Source organism: Chaetura pelagica, unplaced genomic scaffold (assembly GCF_000747805.2).
Source record: "Chaetura pelagica isolate M959 unplaced genomic scaffold, ChaPel_1.0 scaffold99, whole genome shotgun sequence".
Lineage (NCBI taxonomy): Eukaryota > Metazoa > Chordata > Aves > Apodiformes > Apodidae > Chaetura > Chaetura pelagica.
Genome location: NW_009954539.1, coordinates 1,811,642 through 1,829,702, shown reverse-complemented (window position 1 = coordinate 1,829,702; position 18,061 = coordinate 1,811,642). Strand labels below are relative to the sequence as shown.

General features: G+C 35.6%; 1 protein-coding gene across 1 annotated transcript in view; it reads left to right on the top strand.

The window, feature by feature from the left end:
* Window positions 1-8,829, top strand: part of SUPT3H (suppressor of Ty 3 homolog (S. cerevisiae)) — a 98,077-nt gene extending 89,248 nt beyond the window's left edge. The window contains exons 8-12 of the mRNA XM_010004911.1: window positions 1,972-2,084; window positions 3,933-4,040; window positions 4,500-4,688; window positions 7,007-7,117; window positions 8,698-8,829. Coding sequence (XP_010003213.1) covers window positions 1,972-2,084; window positions 3,933-4,040; window positions 4,500-4,688; window positions 7,007-7,117; window positions 8,698-8,829 — 653 coding nt within the window. The remainder of the gene's footprint in view (window positions 1-1,971; window positions 2,085-3,932; window positions 4,041-4,499; window positions 4,689-7,006; window positions 7,118-8,697) is intronic.
* The last annotated feature ends 9,232 nt before the right edge of the window (window positions 8,830-18,061 follow it).

Here is an 18,061-nt window from a genome sequence, read left to right as displayed (position 1 = left end):
CTGCAAATTAATGGGCTTGATCATGTAGCAAAACATCATTACAGAAGCACTTAAGTGATGACTAAGGTTTTAGGTCAAATGTCAGAGAAAATGAGGTGAAGGAGCCAGTAAAAATCATGACAAAACAGCACATGATCCTACTATACAGACTTGAACACAATGGTGTCTTTAAATGAAAGACCTTATCTTGTTCTTTCTTTTAAATTCAAAGAAAATGTGACTCATTTATGGCAAATAAATGACGTATTTGAAAAACTGTTCTGTATCAGCAAATGTCAGCAAATGTAAGAAAAACATGGTTTTAAGCATTTCTTTTCCTAATGCAGTGTGTTTTGTAAGCTTAGTTACAATTTGGCATCACACAGCTGTGAGCCATTAGGTAAATTATTAGGATGACTTCAGCAAATGAGAGGTTTGTGATAAAGTCCTTTTTTAAACCCAAAAATTATGATTTGGAGACAGAACACACAGGAATCTTGAATTCATGAAATAAAATTGAATATTGCTGACCAGGAAGTCATGATCTATAAAAGTATCTCAGTGCTATTTTCATGGTATTTTTACATGAGCATGTCTATACAGTTCTTTTTCACTGACACGTAATGTCATTAAAGAATAAGAGAATTACAGTTCTTAGAAAATAGTAGCAAGAGAGACTTATGCACAAATTGAATCGCATAATACAAACCTATTTAAGGCCATGCAGGACATTTGTTCAAAACTAATGGAAAGGCTATTTTGTACTTATTTTCTTACATTTCAGTTAAAAAAAAAAAGAAATATTCCTACCTTTAAACTAGTAAACCCTTTTTAGTTTAAATCTAAAGCCATGAACACTGTGTCACAAGACAATAAACTTGGAAGGGACTTCAAGAAGCCTGTTCTAACAATATATATTCATAGTTGCAGCTCCACATATGTTCATGCAGTTTTAAAGACAGGCAAAAGTAGAGGCCTATAAGAGGAGCAATTAGATATTTGAATTCTAGGGAACATCCTGCAATCCTGCTGTCACCTTTACACCTTTTCTCTTGCTCTTTTTTTTTTTTTTTTTCCTTCAGCAATCCTTTGTGGCTTTTTCTCTCCTTCCTAAGAAACAGCCGTTGTTTACACCTGTGTTTTTGTTTAACACCTGCCTTCTCATTAGCTTTTTAGTCCTAAAGACTATCTTTGAAAGAGCTATTTCAAATTATTCTCCCACCTTGTATTTATTTCATTTTGGTTCTCCTGTCTTCGCAACCAGCCCTCATGAAGAATTTATATTATTAGCTCCTTTCTGTTTCTACTTCTTTCTGTGGTCAGCTTGTCCACCACTGATCATCTTTTTTTTCCTTCTTTTATTCTCTCAGCAAATACCATGTTTCTTTTTCCAATGTTTTCCTCTGTACTTCCTCCTAAGGGATCTCATCCATTAATAAAGTTCTCCTATGAATCTTGATCATTTTCAGTTCTACATCTATCCTTATTTCTTTATATTAAAAGCACATTTTAAAAGCAATCATACAAATCATTGTAGCTGGCTTGTTAGCACCTGTTCCTGTAGAGCTAACACAAAGACTTCCTAGTTCTTCTATCTTCTTTGTCTTCACTATTATTCATACAATGATACCATTTTATCCAGACTCAGATTTGTGATGATTTCTTCTAGTGCTTTCTCTCATTCATCAAAGATGCGTTGCAATTGTACTATTTATTTTACAATAATGTACTCAAAATCAGCTTAGTTGCATCTACTCTCCTCTGAGGCAGACCCTTGTTCTGAAATCTGCTGTATGATTCATTATCTGCGTGTTTTTCTCTTTACTTCATACTACTTGTGGGTCTTTGATGATTCCTTCCTTGCCTATTCAGATCCCATTCACAATCCTTGTTTCACACTGGCAGTATTTTCTAGGACTGAAAAAAACCCCGGATTATTTTGGCCTACCTGCTATTAATTTTTCCTTTTCCCCTTATTATTTTGACTGACAGCAAAGAAAGCATCCAAGTTTCGTGATTGGCTGGACTGCAGCAGTATGGAAATAAAGCCAAATGCAGTTGCAATGGAGATTTTGGCATATTTAGCATATGAGACTGTGGCACAGGTAAGGGTGTATAATGATTGAACAATAGTTTAACAAAACAAATTAATTACTCTTGGATGTACTTCAACTTTAGATGCCTGTGGCATAAGCTACTTCAGAAGCGTGCAGTCGCTACTTCAGCTAACCAAGCTACTTGGATTCCTGTCTGTCTCTGTGTCTCTTAATTTACTGTAAGACAGATGCACACTGTACCTGCTCATCCATCTGATACACAAATAGAAATGTTTTAGAATCGTTAAAGAGGAAAGTGAAGTCCAGCATGAACTTTATTCAAGTCCAGACTGAAACCACATACTTTGCTATGTGACCTCTGGCAGTGTGCTGAGGCTCATTCAACCCCTTTGCACAATTGGATTAAAAGGCAGGATTTCCTGGAAAACAAAACATTATTTTAGTGCCAAGCCAAGCCCTCTTGGGCAGATAGATTACTCCGTATATTTACAGAAGTGGAAAATAAAAGTTCCTTAGGCTAAAGTATTTCTGAATAATTTTGTTTTCAACCGAGATTCATAGAATGGTTTGGGTTGGAAGGGACCTTCAAGATCATGTAGTTCCCATCCCCAGCCATGAGCAGGTTCCACTAGACCAGGTTGCTCAAAGATCCATCCAACCTGGCCTTGAACACTTCCAGGGATGGGGCAGTCACAGCTTCTCTGGAAAACCTGGGCCAGTGTCTCACTGCCCTCACAGTAAATAATTTTTTTCCTAATATCTCATTTAAATCTGCTTTCTTCCAGTTTTAACACCATTACCCCTTTCCTTTCACTCCATGCCCTTGTAAAAAGTCCATCCTCAGCTTAAGAAAGCATCCAAGTTTCGTGATTGGCTGGACTGCAGCAGTATGGAAATAAAGCCAAATGCAGTTGCAATGGAGATTTTGGCATATTTAGCATATGAGACTGTGGCACAGGTAAGGGTGTATAATGATTGAACAATAGTTTAACAAAACAAATTAATTACTCTTGGATGTACTTCAACTTTAGATGCCTGTGGCATAAGCTACTTCAGAAGCGTGCAGTCGCTACTTCAGCTAACCAAGCTACTTGGATTCCTGTCTGTCTCTGTGTCTCTTAATTTACTGTAAGACAGATGCACACTGTACCTGCTCATCCATCTGATACACAAATAGAAATGTTTTAGAATCGTTAAAGAGGAAAGTGAAGTCCAGCATGAACTTTATTCAAGTCCAGACTGAAACCACATACTTTGCTATGTGACCTCTGGCAGTGTGCTGAGGCTCATTCAACCCCTTTGCACAATTGGATTAAAAGGCAGGATTTCCTGGAAAACAAAACATTATTTTAGTGCCAAGCCAAGCCCTCTTGGGCAGATAGATTACTCCGTATATTTACAGAAGTGGAAAATAAAAGTTCCTTAGGCTAAAGTATTTCTGAATAATTTTGTTTTCAACCGAGATTCATAGAATGGTTTGGGTTGGAAGGGACCTTCAAGATCATGTAGTTCCCATCCCCAGCCATGAGCAGGTTCCACTAGACCAGGTTGCTCAAAGATCCATCCAACCTGGCCTTGAACACTTCCAGGGATGGGGCAGTCACAGCTTCTCTGGAAAACCTGGGCCAGTGTCTCACTGCCCTCACAGTAAATAATTTTTTTCCTAATATCTCATTTAAATCTGCTTTCTTCCAGTTTTAACACCATTACCCCTTTCCTTTCACTCCATGCCCTTGTAAAAAGTCCATCCTCAGCTTTCCTGTAGCCCTTTCAGGGACTGGAAGGTGCCCTAAGTTCTCCCCTTATCCTTCTCTACTCCAAATTGTTATGATGGCTTTCATAGTAAGTACCATGTCAGTAAACCTACCCATTCATTGGCTGTTTCTGTCCCTCCAGTTGGTGGACTTGGCCCTTTTGGTGAAGCAGGACATGGCTCCCAAAGCTGGTGACCCGTTCAGCCATGCCATATCTGCCACTTTCATACAGTATCACAACTCTACTGAGGTAAATCTTGCTTTTTCTCATATTAATGCATTTTCTGTTTTGCATGTATTTTGTTGCTTTCAAAGTAGATGAGTGTTATTGATACAAGCTTTTGTTGCAGAGCTTGTGAGCATTGAAATTATGGATTTAGATGGAAAGACATTAAACTATAGCTCCAAATGTTTAAATTCTTCACAGCATCTTTATATAAAAATTGAATTCCTTTATTCTTGGGTGAAAATACTTTCTCTCTGTATTAAACACTCTCTCCATTGAAGATTTGAAGATATAAGTTGTCAGCAATGGCAAGTGTTTTAAGTGCTGTTTTGCTTGCATTGCTGTTACACAGATAGGAGAGTAACCTCTAGAATGAGTAAATTTAATTCTGCATTACAACTCTTCTACCAGTAAAGCTAAAAAGACAATACATTTTTTTGTGATTCGATTATCTAATGGCTGGTTTATATCTTGCTTTTATAGCCACATCTCTCAGGGCAATCTGCAAGTGTAAAGACCAGTCTTGACTCCCCTGAAAACACTCCACCTCCTACACCCACACCCCCAGCATCAGCAGGACAGCAACTTCTTGGGAAATCTCCAGCAGCAGCCCTGGGGAATGGTGGAATTGGACAGGACTCCACCAAATCCAAACAAAGGAAAAGAAAAAAGGTATTTGGGGCACAAGCCTGAGAATAAAAATAATAAAACAATATAAAGGAAATAACCTGCTTCATTTTAAATATTAATTTTAACCTATATCACATGTTAACTACCAATGTTATTGTAGGGTCAAATGGAATGTGTGGATTGGCGTGTTTTTTCTATCACAACTAGGCTAGAACTTCTCAGTAATACCTGCAAACTGAATTTTGTTGAGGTAACAGTTCCTTCTTCTAAGGTGAGCTGTTTCTCTGCAGCCACAGCAGTAGACACCATCCCAAACAATCATCCTCTTTTCTGACAGTAAAAGCTAGTCTAGGTTTTAAGCATCAAAGCATAAGCAAAGTAGGCAAAGAGGTGGTTGTGATTTTCCTGCTCCTAGCCTTTGGCAACTCTCTTCTATGCCTCTAACAACTTTGCCTGACCTGATTTATTTTTATGCCAGTTGGTTGCATTCCATCTGTTTATATTTATATTTATAATATTTGTTTACTTTGCATAAAATATGGAAGTCTCATATTCAGAGTGTGAAATGTAAATATTAAAATTCCTGTCTTCTGTTGTATATCCTCAGTATTCTGTCTGAGGGGGATATATGTACCTTCAAACCACTAAGGAAATAGATTTGATTAAATAAACTGGATAGGAAGCACTGTGGTGGTCACTTGGGGCTCTTTCTTTTTTTAAATGTGATCAAGTACTCATTTTGCTGCAAAGCAAACTGACTGGTGATTTTCTTACGTGTTTTATGCTCCTACAACAAACTTTTCACTAAGTTCCACTAGTCATTTTTACAATGATAGATAGAAAAATAGAAATGTATTTTTCCTTGTAGTGTCATCAGTGCTGCAGACACTGCATTCAACTTTTTCTCTGCTGTTACTAGGCTCTGTTTAGAAAGACTTTAGTGAATCTTAAAAATCTCTCTGAAGACTTTTGCTTTTTTCTCTTCCCTTTTATATTGCAATTGATTATATTTTGTTTCTGTGGCTGATTTCCATTATAATTCCTAGGAACAAAAATTTAGCTGGAGATGTAATTTTTGATACATTATTTTCCACTAGTGTCGTAAGTTTGTTTTAAATTCTTAATGTTTGACTTAATGCCTTTTGAAATAATTATATTTTTAAAAGTGCACAGTTTTAATGAAATATTCCTATGACTTACTCAATTTGGTTAGGAATATACTGGATATAACTGAGGCATTGAGACAAATTAGTTAACTTGGTGAAGAATGTTATTCTTAGTCCATGAAGGCCCAGTCCAGCTCAAAATAGCTGAGTTTCATATTCCCTTTATGAGTGTCAATCAGCAAGGAAAGAATCTGCCATCACATTATGAATAATTCTGTGTAGAATTCTGTAACACACAGGCTCCAGTGGACTCAGCACTCTTGAAAATAAAACATTTTGTAAAAAATACCCCAAGTCTGAAAGCATTAGTATATAATGTCAATGCATGAGGGGACCGTGTATGTGTGTACATTAAATTTCGGCGTATAATTCAAGTTTTTGTCATTCTTAGTGCAGTCATTAGTATAGTTTTCATGAATTTATTACCAAGCAGCCATCAGTCTGATAACTCATCTGAATTCTGGCAAGCAGCCATGTCTAGATGCAGCCTAGACAAACATTTCAGTTTGACTGGCAAGGAGAAAAGATAAACTTTTTCTTTTAAAATCCTGGGGGTAATTTTGTCAAACCAATGGACCAGTAGCAGTGAATTTGTATTTTTCCTATTTAGGGCCCTTAATCCAAAAAAGTAATTTGAAAAAATTCCAAATTGAGGTAATTAAAATATTTTTTGCATCCCTCTAACACCGTTATGTCACACATTTAATCTTCAAATTTTAATCTGTTATTACTCAGCAGTGAATTTGGTATCAAATTGCCTTCCACTTTGGGTACTTGTTCAATATTTTCCCCACCCCTTGACATCATAATGACAGTCTGAAATGTTTTAAAAATAGTTTCTGTGGTTACTGCAGTATGACTTATATGACCCGTTCATTTTAGTTTGAACATATTCTGCTCTTTTCAATTGCAACACACAGCAGCACTAGGTGAAAGATTTAAGAGGACAAATACGGTGTTCTTTGGGTCTGTTAAGCAAAGTTCATGTAAAAGTCCTCTTTGATTTGTTAATAGCTTTTTTTCCTCAAATGTAGTGTGTGGCAGCAATGATGTGTATCCTCAGGAAAAAAAATAATTAAAAAATGAAAAAAAAAAAAAACAGTCCATTTTATAAAGGTTTATTTTCATACTTTATGCACTGTAGGTCCGTTGTGTTTTTGATTTAGTAACAATTTATGTGTTTTTCTGTTGCAGAGCACTGCAGCCTGTGGTACAGAGGCTCAAAGTGATGCCATCCAGCCCAGCCACATCAGAGAGGCCATTCGACGCTACGGCCACAAGATTGGCCCCCTTTCCCCATTCACAGTACGTAATAACAGAGTTATAAAAAGTTATATTTATAATCTTAAAGAACTTTGATTTTCAAGTGGTCAAATGAAGAAGCTTTGGAATTGTTGAGAGCAATTTGTGGTGACTGTAATTTTCTTTATAAAAGTGGCATAATTCTCTTGGGAAATAAAACTTAGTAATTTCTGTCCCTTTTTGGAAAGACAAAAAAGTTTTTTTTTTTCCTTTAAAATATTATTTTCTTTCAATTACAAATTATGCTTTTTTGTTAGTGCTTGAATTTTCTGTTTTTGCAAGTTTAGGTTTACATTATTTTAAATTATATGTATTCCAATATGGTGAAGAGTACTTTATATTCTAAAATTAGTTGCATGTCAAATACTGCTCCTATTGGAAGTTGAACTCTCAAGTGACACATTTATGGTTGGAGAAAGAAGAGAATGGTTTCTTTAGACAACTTTGAACCTCCACTAAAATGTAATAGAACTGAGCTTGTGGTAAAACACTGATGGGTTATGAGGTTTCACCATCATTTTTTCTATGCAAATTGCAAACTCATTGTTCAGAGCAGCCTAACACATTCCTTATTTAATTTTCTCAGCTGATAGAAATGTGAAAGTTGTCTGTCTCAAATGTTGTAAGTTGGGGTAATTTTCTTCTGATCTGCTCTTCTATGTGGCATATGTCCTTGCTTACCTCAGAATATCTACATTTAGGAAAGAATGAATATCCAAGAAATCATTATAGGGAAAAAAAACCAGCATCCCCAAACCACCAAACTAGATCTGAGCTCCTAAAAATCTGGCAGAAGTTATCTATTTTTTGAAGGATTTTAGGTAAGGAAAATTATTCTGAATTGGGAGGATATTAATCTACATAAAAGTTACATAGAAGTATATGAAGCTCACAGATATCAAGGAAATAGTGGGACTTGACCACAGAAGCAAAGAATAGGAAAAAATAAGAGCCAATGTATTTATGAAATAATAATTTTCCTAGTGTCAAAACAGATCAATGTTTTTATAAACAGCAGTAGATAATGGGTTTGTTAATTATAATTGATACATATTTGCAATTAACTATCTTTATATAACTTTATCTTTCTTTTGCCACCCACAAATGCTAGATTAATATCATGTAAAGCGTAGGGTAGCATTTCTAGTCCAAAATCAAGAAGTGTTTCAGCAGCATGTGCTAAGAGTGGTAGGTAAGAACATGGCAATAGCTTCCAAATGCAAAGAAAGTATTTCATTTTATTATAAAGAAGTAAAAAGTTCACATAAATGGTTACGAAGAAGTGAGTTTTCCTTCCCTGTCCCTCACCAAAAGTAGTTTGGTTAATTATCACCAAATTTGAAATTTCACTGCAACTACAAGAAATAATAAAATACTCTGAGGGGTTTTTCCAAAGGATTAGAAGAGACAAATATAGTTTTATCTGCTTGTTTGACTAACTTTTTTTCATTCCTCAAGTCTGCCTTTTTAAAAAAAGGTGGAAGACTTTCCATGAGTAACACTGGGCTGCAATTAGTAGCTGGCTTTCCACATCGCCCATCCTTGTTTAGGGTAACACATACTGTTACATTTCTTTCTTCTAGTTAGAAAACTCATCCCCTGGCAGTTTTGGTTCAAATAGAAACCTTCTGAATACAGCAAACAACTGCAAGTCTGTTGCTACAGTGATCCATATAAATATCCCTTCTTGTGGCTTCAAAGAGATCAGGGTTTGAGGATTTTATCTTTCTGATACAGTTTTTTCCCTCAGACACCGTGGAGGGAATTCTATCTAACATTATATCAAGGTTTTTCACTAGCTGGAAAATAAACGTAGCCTATGTCAAATAGTTCCTGTTACTGAGATCTGCAGAAGTTACCATACCTGGTAAAATAATGCCATTTAGGTTTTTTTCTCCAAGTGCAAGCCACAATGCAAAGCAGCAAGTGTACTCTAAATTCTTCTGCATTGTATCATATCTAATGTAGTCTAGACATACATTTTATCCGTATATTGTCTACTAACATTATTGGGTGGTACTCAGTACTGTGTATTTTAAAGCATGGTCCAGACTTTCAAGAAGCAGATAAATAAAATAATTTCTTTTAAAAATAGTGCCATATAATTTTTAAGAGAGTAATGGGAATATGTAACTCTTTATCATGTGGGATGATTCAGTTCCATGTGCTGTATCTGAATTTATTTCTCTGTGTTTTTAAGTTAAGGAAGTGAGACACCTGCCTTGCAAGGAAAGGCTAAGAGACCTGAGGCTTTTCAGTCTAGAGAAGAGAAGGCAGGGGGGATCTAATTCATGTCTATAAATCAAGAAGGCAGGGACAAGCTCTTTTCACTTGGATGGGGAGGGATGAGGGATATCCTTCGCTAGGATGAGGGGCAACGGATTCAAACTCGAGCACAGAAGTTCCACCTCAATATGAAGAAGAACTTCTTTATTGGGGGGTTACATAGCACGGGAACAGGCTCTGCAGAAAGTTTGTGGAGTCTCCTTCTCTGGAGACTTTTAAGAACTGTCTGGATGCCTTTCTGAGTGATCTGCCCTAGTGTTTAGTCCTGCTCTGGCAGGGGGGTTCTACTCAAAGATCTTCAAAGGTCCCTTCCAACACTTAACATTCTGTGATTCTGTGATTCTGTGATTTTATGTGTATTGCAGGCTGAAGCCTTGCTCAAAGAAAATGATAAATTTGTCTACGTAGATTTATCATACTCTTTATATTGAGATATTAATTTGTATTTGGATATAAATTTCATATATATGAATACTCTAATGTTTTATATAACATCTATTTGTAATTGTACTCTTCTACACTTCTTTTTCTTATTACTCTTTGAGATAGTTAAGGATTAGAAGAATCCTGAATGCCCAGTCATTAAACATCACCTCAGTCTATCCCAGGATCACAAGCACAAGGATAGTGGTATTAAAACTGTCTACATGGAGACTATAATCACTAATAGGTCATTTCATGATTCATTTGGATGAGTGATCTGACTATTAGACACACTGAAGTACAACTTAAAATGATGAGAGTAAGAGGATTGCTTCTCTTCTATGTACAGTGTTGGATTTCAATGGGAAGTTACTGGAAAGTCATTCTGAGAAAGAGCAAATTGCCATATCTTGTAGCATGACCTGGGTACGTCCCTCTTTCTTTGCAAAACTTTGGTTCTCAACTCTTAATTACTTTTCATCATGGCAGCATCATTGATTTCAATAAGATGCAGTATTTAAATGGGATAAAAATTAATACCAAAACAAATTCTAGCAAGCTCAATCTTTGTACAGACAGTGAAAAAAAAAATATAAATAAATAAAAAAATAAAATTGTTAGATTTAAATTAATCTAAATCCCATCTCTGTAAAGTGCACAGTAAAGGTGGTCTGCAGTCTTAACTAGGCCTATAGGTATAGTCCTAATATTCATCTGAATATAATTCTAGATAATACTCTGTATGCCATGGTGTTCACAAAAATATCTGTTGTATATTTCTTACCAAGAAGACAAGCATAATTGTTCTAAATAAATTACTTTTATTTCTAACAGTTGGAGTAACAAGCAATAAATAATTCTTTAAAAATATTTATTCTGTGATGGATATATAGTGATTAACTGAAACCTTGGTATAAACAGTTGTAAGTAGTACATGAACCATTTGTAAGTAGGACTTGTGACCATGAGAAGAGGAACTCCAGTAAAAAATACAGCTAGCATCCTCTAACCTGTAATTAAAAACCAAGTGGTCAGCGACAACAGTGGAAGACCACAGGCAAATAGAATTTTTAAAAGTTTCCAAAAGACATTCTTTGTCCCCTCTAGTATATGTCAGTACTGAAATGAAATATTTTAGATGTTTAGTTAAAGAGAAACTGAGTTTATAAATCTAAATTGCAATGCTACACAGACCTGTGGAAGACAGTGGCCATTATTCAGTGGCACGTGCGTTGTGTAAATGGAGCGTATTGAATGAATAGAGCGTATAACCAACTTTTGTTTGGGTATTCATTTTTGAGGGGGAGAATGCTCCTTCAGGCTCTAAGTAATTTCGGAATGAAAAGACTTGCTAGTCTAAACCTTCTCTTGTTAAAAATTTCGGTCCCATAAAATTGCCTAAGCATCATAAAACAATATTTACAAAGCCATGTTTATGATACTCCTTGTGACATTCCCCGCACGAAGAACATGTAATACCAGAAAACGTGATTTGGCAGAGAGTTGCATTATATGGGCCTTATACAGGCCTACCTACACTCTTATAAGTTCTTAAATAATAAATTTAAGTATTCCATGTAGACTTCAATATGTTACATGTACAAGTAAATAGTAAAGTTTCACCATTAAATTATGTACTTAGTCAAGACCTTTAGCTTCCAGTGTTTTAAAACTGCTCATTATCGATCCTGATCGAGCTCAGCTTTTATGCAAATTCTTAAATCCCTTTCTGCTGCAAAAAATACTGAAGTTTGTAATCAGTTATATTGTGAAGTTATTTAATAAAGGTGATATTGACTGTACTGATTTCCTCTAGAAAGCAAAATTTCTGAAAGAGCAGCTGAAGACCTGGAAAAGTTGAGCACATGTGAGAATAAAACAGCAGATGGGGGATGCAGAAAAAAGAGAGGGAAACTGAAAATACAAGGATGGATGTGGCAGTATCATATTGGTGGAGATAAACAGAACAGAACATTTTTGAAAACAAGGGATTTTTAGATGCCTTGAATTTCGAGAAAAATGCAGCTTCACATTTGGTCTGCAGCTTAGCCTTCTTGACTGTAAGAAATTTATTTCTGCATATTTTAGATTAAAATAGTAGTGAAAAGAAGTTTTGGAATACAATCTTCAATATACACAATGTGGATACATTCACTTCAAAATTTTTCTAAAACACTGGAATGATACAAAATTTTGAATACCGTTTCCAGAAGAAATTGGGTACATAGAAACCAAATAAAAATTCTCTGATATTTGAAGTTTTCTATATTACATACTGCCTCTAGTGATATTAAAAATCAATTTATACTGATTTTGAAGAAGTTAGGATTTCATTCTTAATCAGTTCTCAAAATGAAATGTATGTATTTATGTCAAAAGGCATTTGAAAACTTGTCCTTCAGTTAGATGTTCAGTTTCTGATATAGAAAAAGTCAAATTGATGTTTTTATTGTTTCTTCTCATTTTCAAAGCAAAAATACCCTTTTCATTTCATTAAACAGTTATGTACTTATGATGTCTTTACCTATACTTCAAGCTATTGTCTATTTATTTGCTATTCTATAGTGTTAACACTGTGCATTTGAAAAGTATGAGTTATTATTCTATAAAACCAGTAGGAAGTCAAATCTCAGTTTGGAAATCTTGTTCCCTTCTCTCCCAACCCCCAACCCCAAGGTTCCTCCTTTCAGATTTATGAAAGAAAACATTTCTTTCTCTAAAAGGTTTTTGTATGCCAGCATCTGGAAGTGTTTATTTCAGTGGCGTGTAATCTATCTGTGGATTTAGTTAGCACCAGACCCCCTTTTGTGTACTCCTGACTTAAAATTTTTATAAATGATCTTGTTGAATTTGTGCCAGTGTGCACATGGTTTGGCTGATTGCTGCATATATCCTTTACCTGCCAGTCACCTTTGATTTATATTCCTTCCCTTCTGCTTTTGCCTTCCAAAAATGGTGCCACTGAACTGTCCTCTAAATCATCTTATTGGATAAATTACTCCAAGATGAGATGGTACAGTTTTGGCCGGCTCCTCAACAGAAGGCATTCCTATAATCCATCCTTGCCCACTCTGTGTAGAACCATTCAAAAAAGAGAATGAACAGGGGAAATCAGGCTCCCACTTCGATCTGAGCATTATTTCTTCCAGTGCCATTCAAAAATGTAAAATCAGACCTTTGATTTATAGAGCAGTTAATAGCATCTGAAGACACATAAAGTGTTAGAGAATCTTTTGCATACCCTCTCCTGAACTGAACTTGTACATTATATGAGTTTAATCCTGAAAATACGTTTATATGGTTTTCTCCCAGAAAGAATAAAATGTAAAAGAATAGCACATTTAAGAGTATTTTAAAACATTTCATTTGGAATAGATTATACAATATACATGACATTTCTTTCCATGGTAAAATTCCCCATTGATTTCCTTAAACTAAACAGCTAATACTCCTTCAGAATAACAACAGTTCTGTAAGCTTTACTTAATGACATTACTAATTTGGGGAGTTTTATGAAGTTTCCTGGAGAAAAGCAGGTGGCTTGGCAGTAATTTAAAAGGTTCACAATCTGTGGTGGCGGTTTCAGGGGGTTTCATGTTTCTAAAGAGGGAGACCAAGCTGCATATTCCTTAAGAGCGTCTGACACAATGATGTATCATTTTGGACTAAGTTTCCAGAAGTTCGTTGGTCATTAAATGTGCTGCTTGAGTTTATATTGCAGTTTCCCAGCTGTCTCTACTGGGGGTAATCTTAACGCTCAAACAGAATTTATTAATGAAGGCATAAGCTTGCAGTACTGATGAAACAGTAAGTTACCCAGATGATTTTATTAAACAGGAACATAGATTTTTAGATAAGACAAAAATGCCATTTAAGGAGATTTGAAAAGAACTGGCTTATTTTCTGCAGAGCACTGGGAAAAGTATTTACAAACGGTCTGGATAGTATTTGATATCCTGTGGGGACATTTAAAATTCTTGGATTGCACATACATCAGTGTCTCACTGCACAACACAGTACGTGAATTGTTGTGAGCAGCGTGCGAGGCGTTCAGGCAGCATAGATGTGGTTCTGTGAGGCAGGAGATACTGGCATGAAGTGACTCTGCTGATGTAGTTTGCACAACCCCATGGAGGGTTGTTACTCCATTGTGTTGCTGCCTGTTCAAGTGTGTTACACTGGAAGTACTAAACAAAATGTGTATATTGCTAAATGTAGGCACTCAAAGCCTAAGGTTTTATTACTTTTGGTATCTAATAATTTAAAAAATTCTGATTTAGCAAATAAATTTACTAGCTCTGTTAACAAAATAATTAAGCTATGAACTTTGCATCTCTTGTATAAAACAAAGCAACTCCTAATCTTGTAAGCCTTATATTGTTATTTTTTTCTAACTGTACGGTCAGATTGAAATACATAATAGAGACTTTTTACACACAGTTATACTGATGTAAAAAGATCCAAGAGTAAGAATGCATTCCTTTTTAAATGAAGTATATATTCTTGTATGTCTCATGAGAGGCTTAGAAGAACTTAGTATAAATGAGAATCCTAGTTGTGTTACAGATTTGAAGCAATCTAACATGTAATACTGCTAGGTAAACGTATTTCAAGGGTGAGGTGACCAAATATAATTCTATATCAGATAATGGGGGAAAAAAAGGTAACTTAATTAAGTGTTCCAAAATATTACACGATGGGAGGTTATGTAAACATGTCCATCTTCAATATTTTACATTAATATTTGTAAAGATAGTGACATTGTATCTGTGTGGCATGTGTAGTCTGGTACAAAGATTAATTAATAGAAATTTGATAATTGAAGAATCTTAAAAACAATATGTTTTTTTCTTACTTGTCATTAAACAGAATAATGGTGCAGCTCCATTGCAAGTTTAATGTTCTTGTGAGTCTGTTAGATTGTGGACAATACTGTGTATATATAATTTAATATAGGCTTTATTATGTATTGCATATGTAATGCAAGTTGAGTTGCTGTAGTTATATTCCATACAATTATTTTATTTTTTCCCTTGAAAATGAGCTTTCATTCATATTTTTCTCCCTGAAAGATTTCAAAGTGCTTTGGGCTTGTGTGTGTGAGTTCACTTCTATCAGGGGCTGAGCCAGCTCAGGTGTGAAATGTGGCAGCTGTGTAAGGCTGCAGTGATGCTGCACAGACTTGCAGGACAGGATGTGAGCTGGCTAGATGAAACCTTATGAGAACTTTAGGATCATGTAATATAACTGCTTGAGTTGGAATGTATCTGTCGTTAAAGAAAATTGCATAGAATTTAATTTCTTGTGAACAGAATCTCCATTTCAGATGTTATTTCACTGAAGTGTAGAATGGTTTGGGTTGGAAGGGACCTTCAAAGGTCATCTGGTCCAACCCCCCTGCAGTCACCAGGGACATCTTCAACTAGATCAGAGCCCCAGCTAGCCTGTCTTTGAATGTATGTAGGGATGGGGCATCTCCCACCTCTCTAGGCAACCTGTGCCAGTGTTTCACCACTCTCATTGTAAAAACAATTATTTCTTATATCTAGTCTATATCTACTCTCTTTTAAAACCGTTGCCCCTTGTCCTGTCCCCATTTCTACCACTAACACTTGGCAGACCTGTCATATTATATTGAGCTTGGACAGAACCTATTCCTGTGGTAGCACTGACTTGTCACTTTGCAAATAAAGAACATAAAATCTCTCTTTCCAGAGTGTAGGTCTGGAAAGAAATGAAAAATAATCTGGGAACGCCAGGACCAAATGGAAATATTTTTTTACATCTTTTATTTTCTGTTATTTTCCATTCTAGTTATGTGTTCTCTTGTTCACGAAGTCCTATAATCATACTCAAACTTGTGTACCTGTTGATCTGGGCACTGTGCAGAAGACAAAAGAATTCTGAAGTTTCAACAGGAACTTTGTGTTTTATTTCTGTCCATTTATCATGCACCACACAGTGAGGGGTCAGTTGTCCTCTAAATCTTTGATACCACTAGCAGCAACATCCTCTGGCTTTGTGTCCTCTGTCTTCTCCGTCCCCTGCAGAAATAACACTTCTCCACTCATCCCTCTGATGATCTAGACAGCAGAAGACAACACTACCACATGGTTTCTAGAAAGTATTTTTAACACCGAGGTTGTCCTTTTCTCTAAACAAGACCCATTTCAGGGAGCCTGACTGTGCACTCGCTAGTGCTTCCAAGTATTTCTCTATCAGAATCAAAGAGAAAAACCAGACTTGAGGCAACTGAAAAAAATTTATTCATTCCAGCAGGGTTTCTTCCATTCCTTGAGGTTTTGTATTATTCCAGCATTCTGACTTTAACTTCAAGGTTGTCTAAACCTCAATTCAGCAAAGCAATCATCTGCTTAATTTTTAAGTATAATTTCAGTACAAAAAAGCACGTGCTAAATTGGGGGTTTCAGTATTATTAGTGTTATGTGTTTTGATTCCTCTGTTATTTCAACCTGCTTTTTTTTAAAATCTATCGCACATGGGAGGGAAAGATGGAGGAGGGTACTTGTAGGAGGAAAGGTTTTTCAGAGATGTAAACAGAGATGCATAGAAATACATGCTTATAGTTTATAAACATGCAGTATCTAATTGTATGTTAGTAAGCAAAAGTAAGAAAATAGATTTTTGCCATATGAAACACTTTAATATATTTTATTTGTCCATAAAGTGATTCCTCCTGGCATCTTCCTTTCTCTGGGCATTTAATTTACAGTAGTTCTGTTGTTAGTTATGGTGACCTTAAAGGCACCAGTAGTAGATTTGATTAAGACAACAAGATCCTGGCATTTCTGCTGGTAGAATTTTAATAAATATATATTTAGTGGAGAGAAATAATAGTTTAATCAAGTGGTGGACTGAAATTTGAGATTCTGTTACATTTTTTCTGTGTTCAGTTTCTGAAAATAAGCATAGCAACTGCTCAGCTGTGGGAGTGCAAATTATGTATCTGTGATTACTAAAAAGGTAGATGCCAGAAAAAGAGAAGGTGCCTAAGGGTCCTTAAAAAGTACTAGCAATAAGCATAAAATGGGATGAAATTAAGTTCAGATCTTTTTTCTGGAAAACGATTTTCCTAGCTGGAAAATCTCGGAAGATACTTAAAGAATTAGAAAATAAATACATAAAAATAAATAAATAAAATAGGGTACAGCAGTTGGTCAATTTTTAGTTTTTAGCAAAACTAGAGAAAAATTATGAAATTAAGGGAAATTCTTGAGAGCAGTATGAGACTCTAGAACATGAAAAAAGTTAATCAGGTACCTGTCATGATTCAGTGCTGCATAGTGTTCTGTGTGAATCTGTGACTGTGATGTTCAGTTTATGATTAAACTTCAACCTGGACTTTCACATACATCAACTTGTATTTCAAAATAAGGATTTTTTTTTTGCTTGTAAAGCAAGAACTTCTTACTTCTAAGTATATGACCCTGGATAATTCACTTCCCTTCTCAGTGACTATGTTCTTCAGTTGCTTATTGGTAGAAGTTACACCCATTCCTCCATTTCAGGTAGTTACAGGAGAGAGGACATGAGCTGGGATTTTTCCTTGGCAATATTCTGTGTCCCTCTAAGTATTTATGTTAGTTAATATGCACATGGCTATAAATGTCTTTTATAAAGATACCGAACTGTTCTGCAAAGCCCTGAGAATCTGCCAAATAGGTGGTTTCCTTCAGACTTCAGTTGCTGCATGACTGTGGAACCTGGAATATACCTGAGTGGTTAAAAAACATCCTGTTCCATTTTACCAATTTGAAATTAATTCAACAGCTAAAAGCCTAAGAGTTATATGCCTCTAATTTCACACAATTAAAATTCCAATAAGGCTAGGAGAATAAGAATAAGAAATAATAAGAGTAAGAATAAACATTTTAAAAAAATAAATAAATCACACAATAAATTATTACATAGAGTTGCTAACACAGGCAAGTTAGGTTAGTGTGGAAGAGGCTGGTTACCAGCCAGGAGAAATTGTACTACTGCAACATTTCAGGCTGTATACAGACACAGGTCGATCTTTAAATGTGGTGATGTGCTGACAAGATTGTCATTTGTGATGGTAAAGAATTGAGACAACAGGAAAAAAAAGTAAGACTCTCTAGAGATCTACATCTGTTTGTTTTACTGCAGAAGGTGGTAAAACTGCTGGAAGCAGGTAGTCCCCATGCAGAATTATTACAACAGAAATGGCCTGGAAGTGAGATATTAATTGCTGTA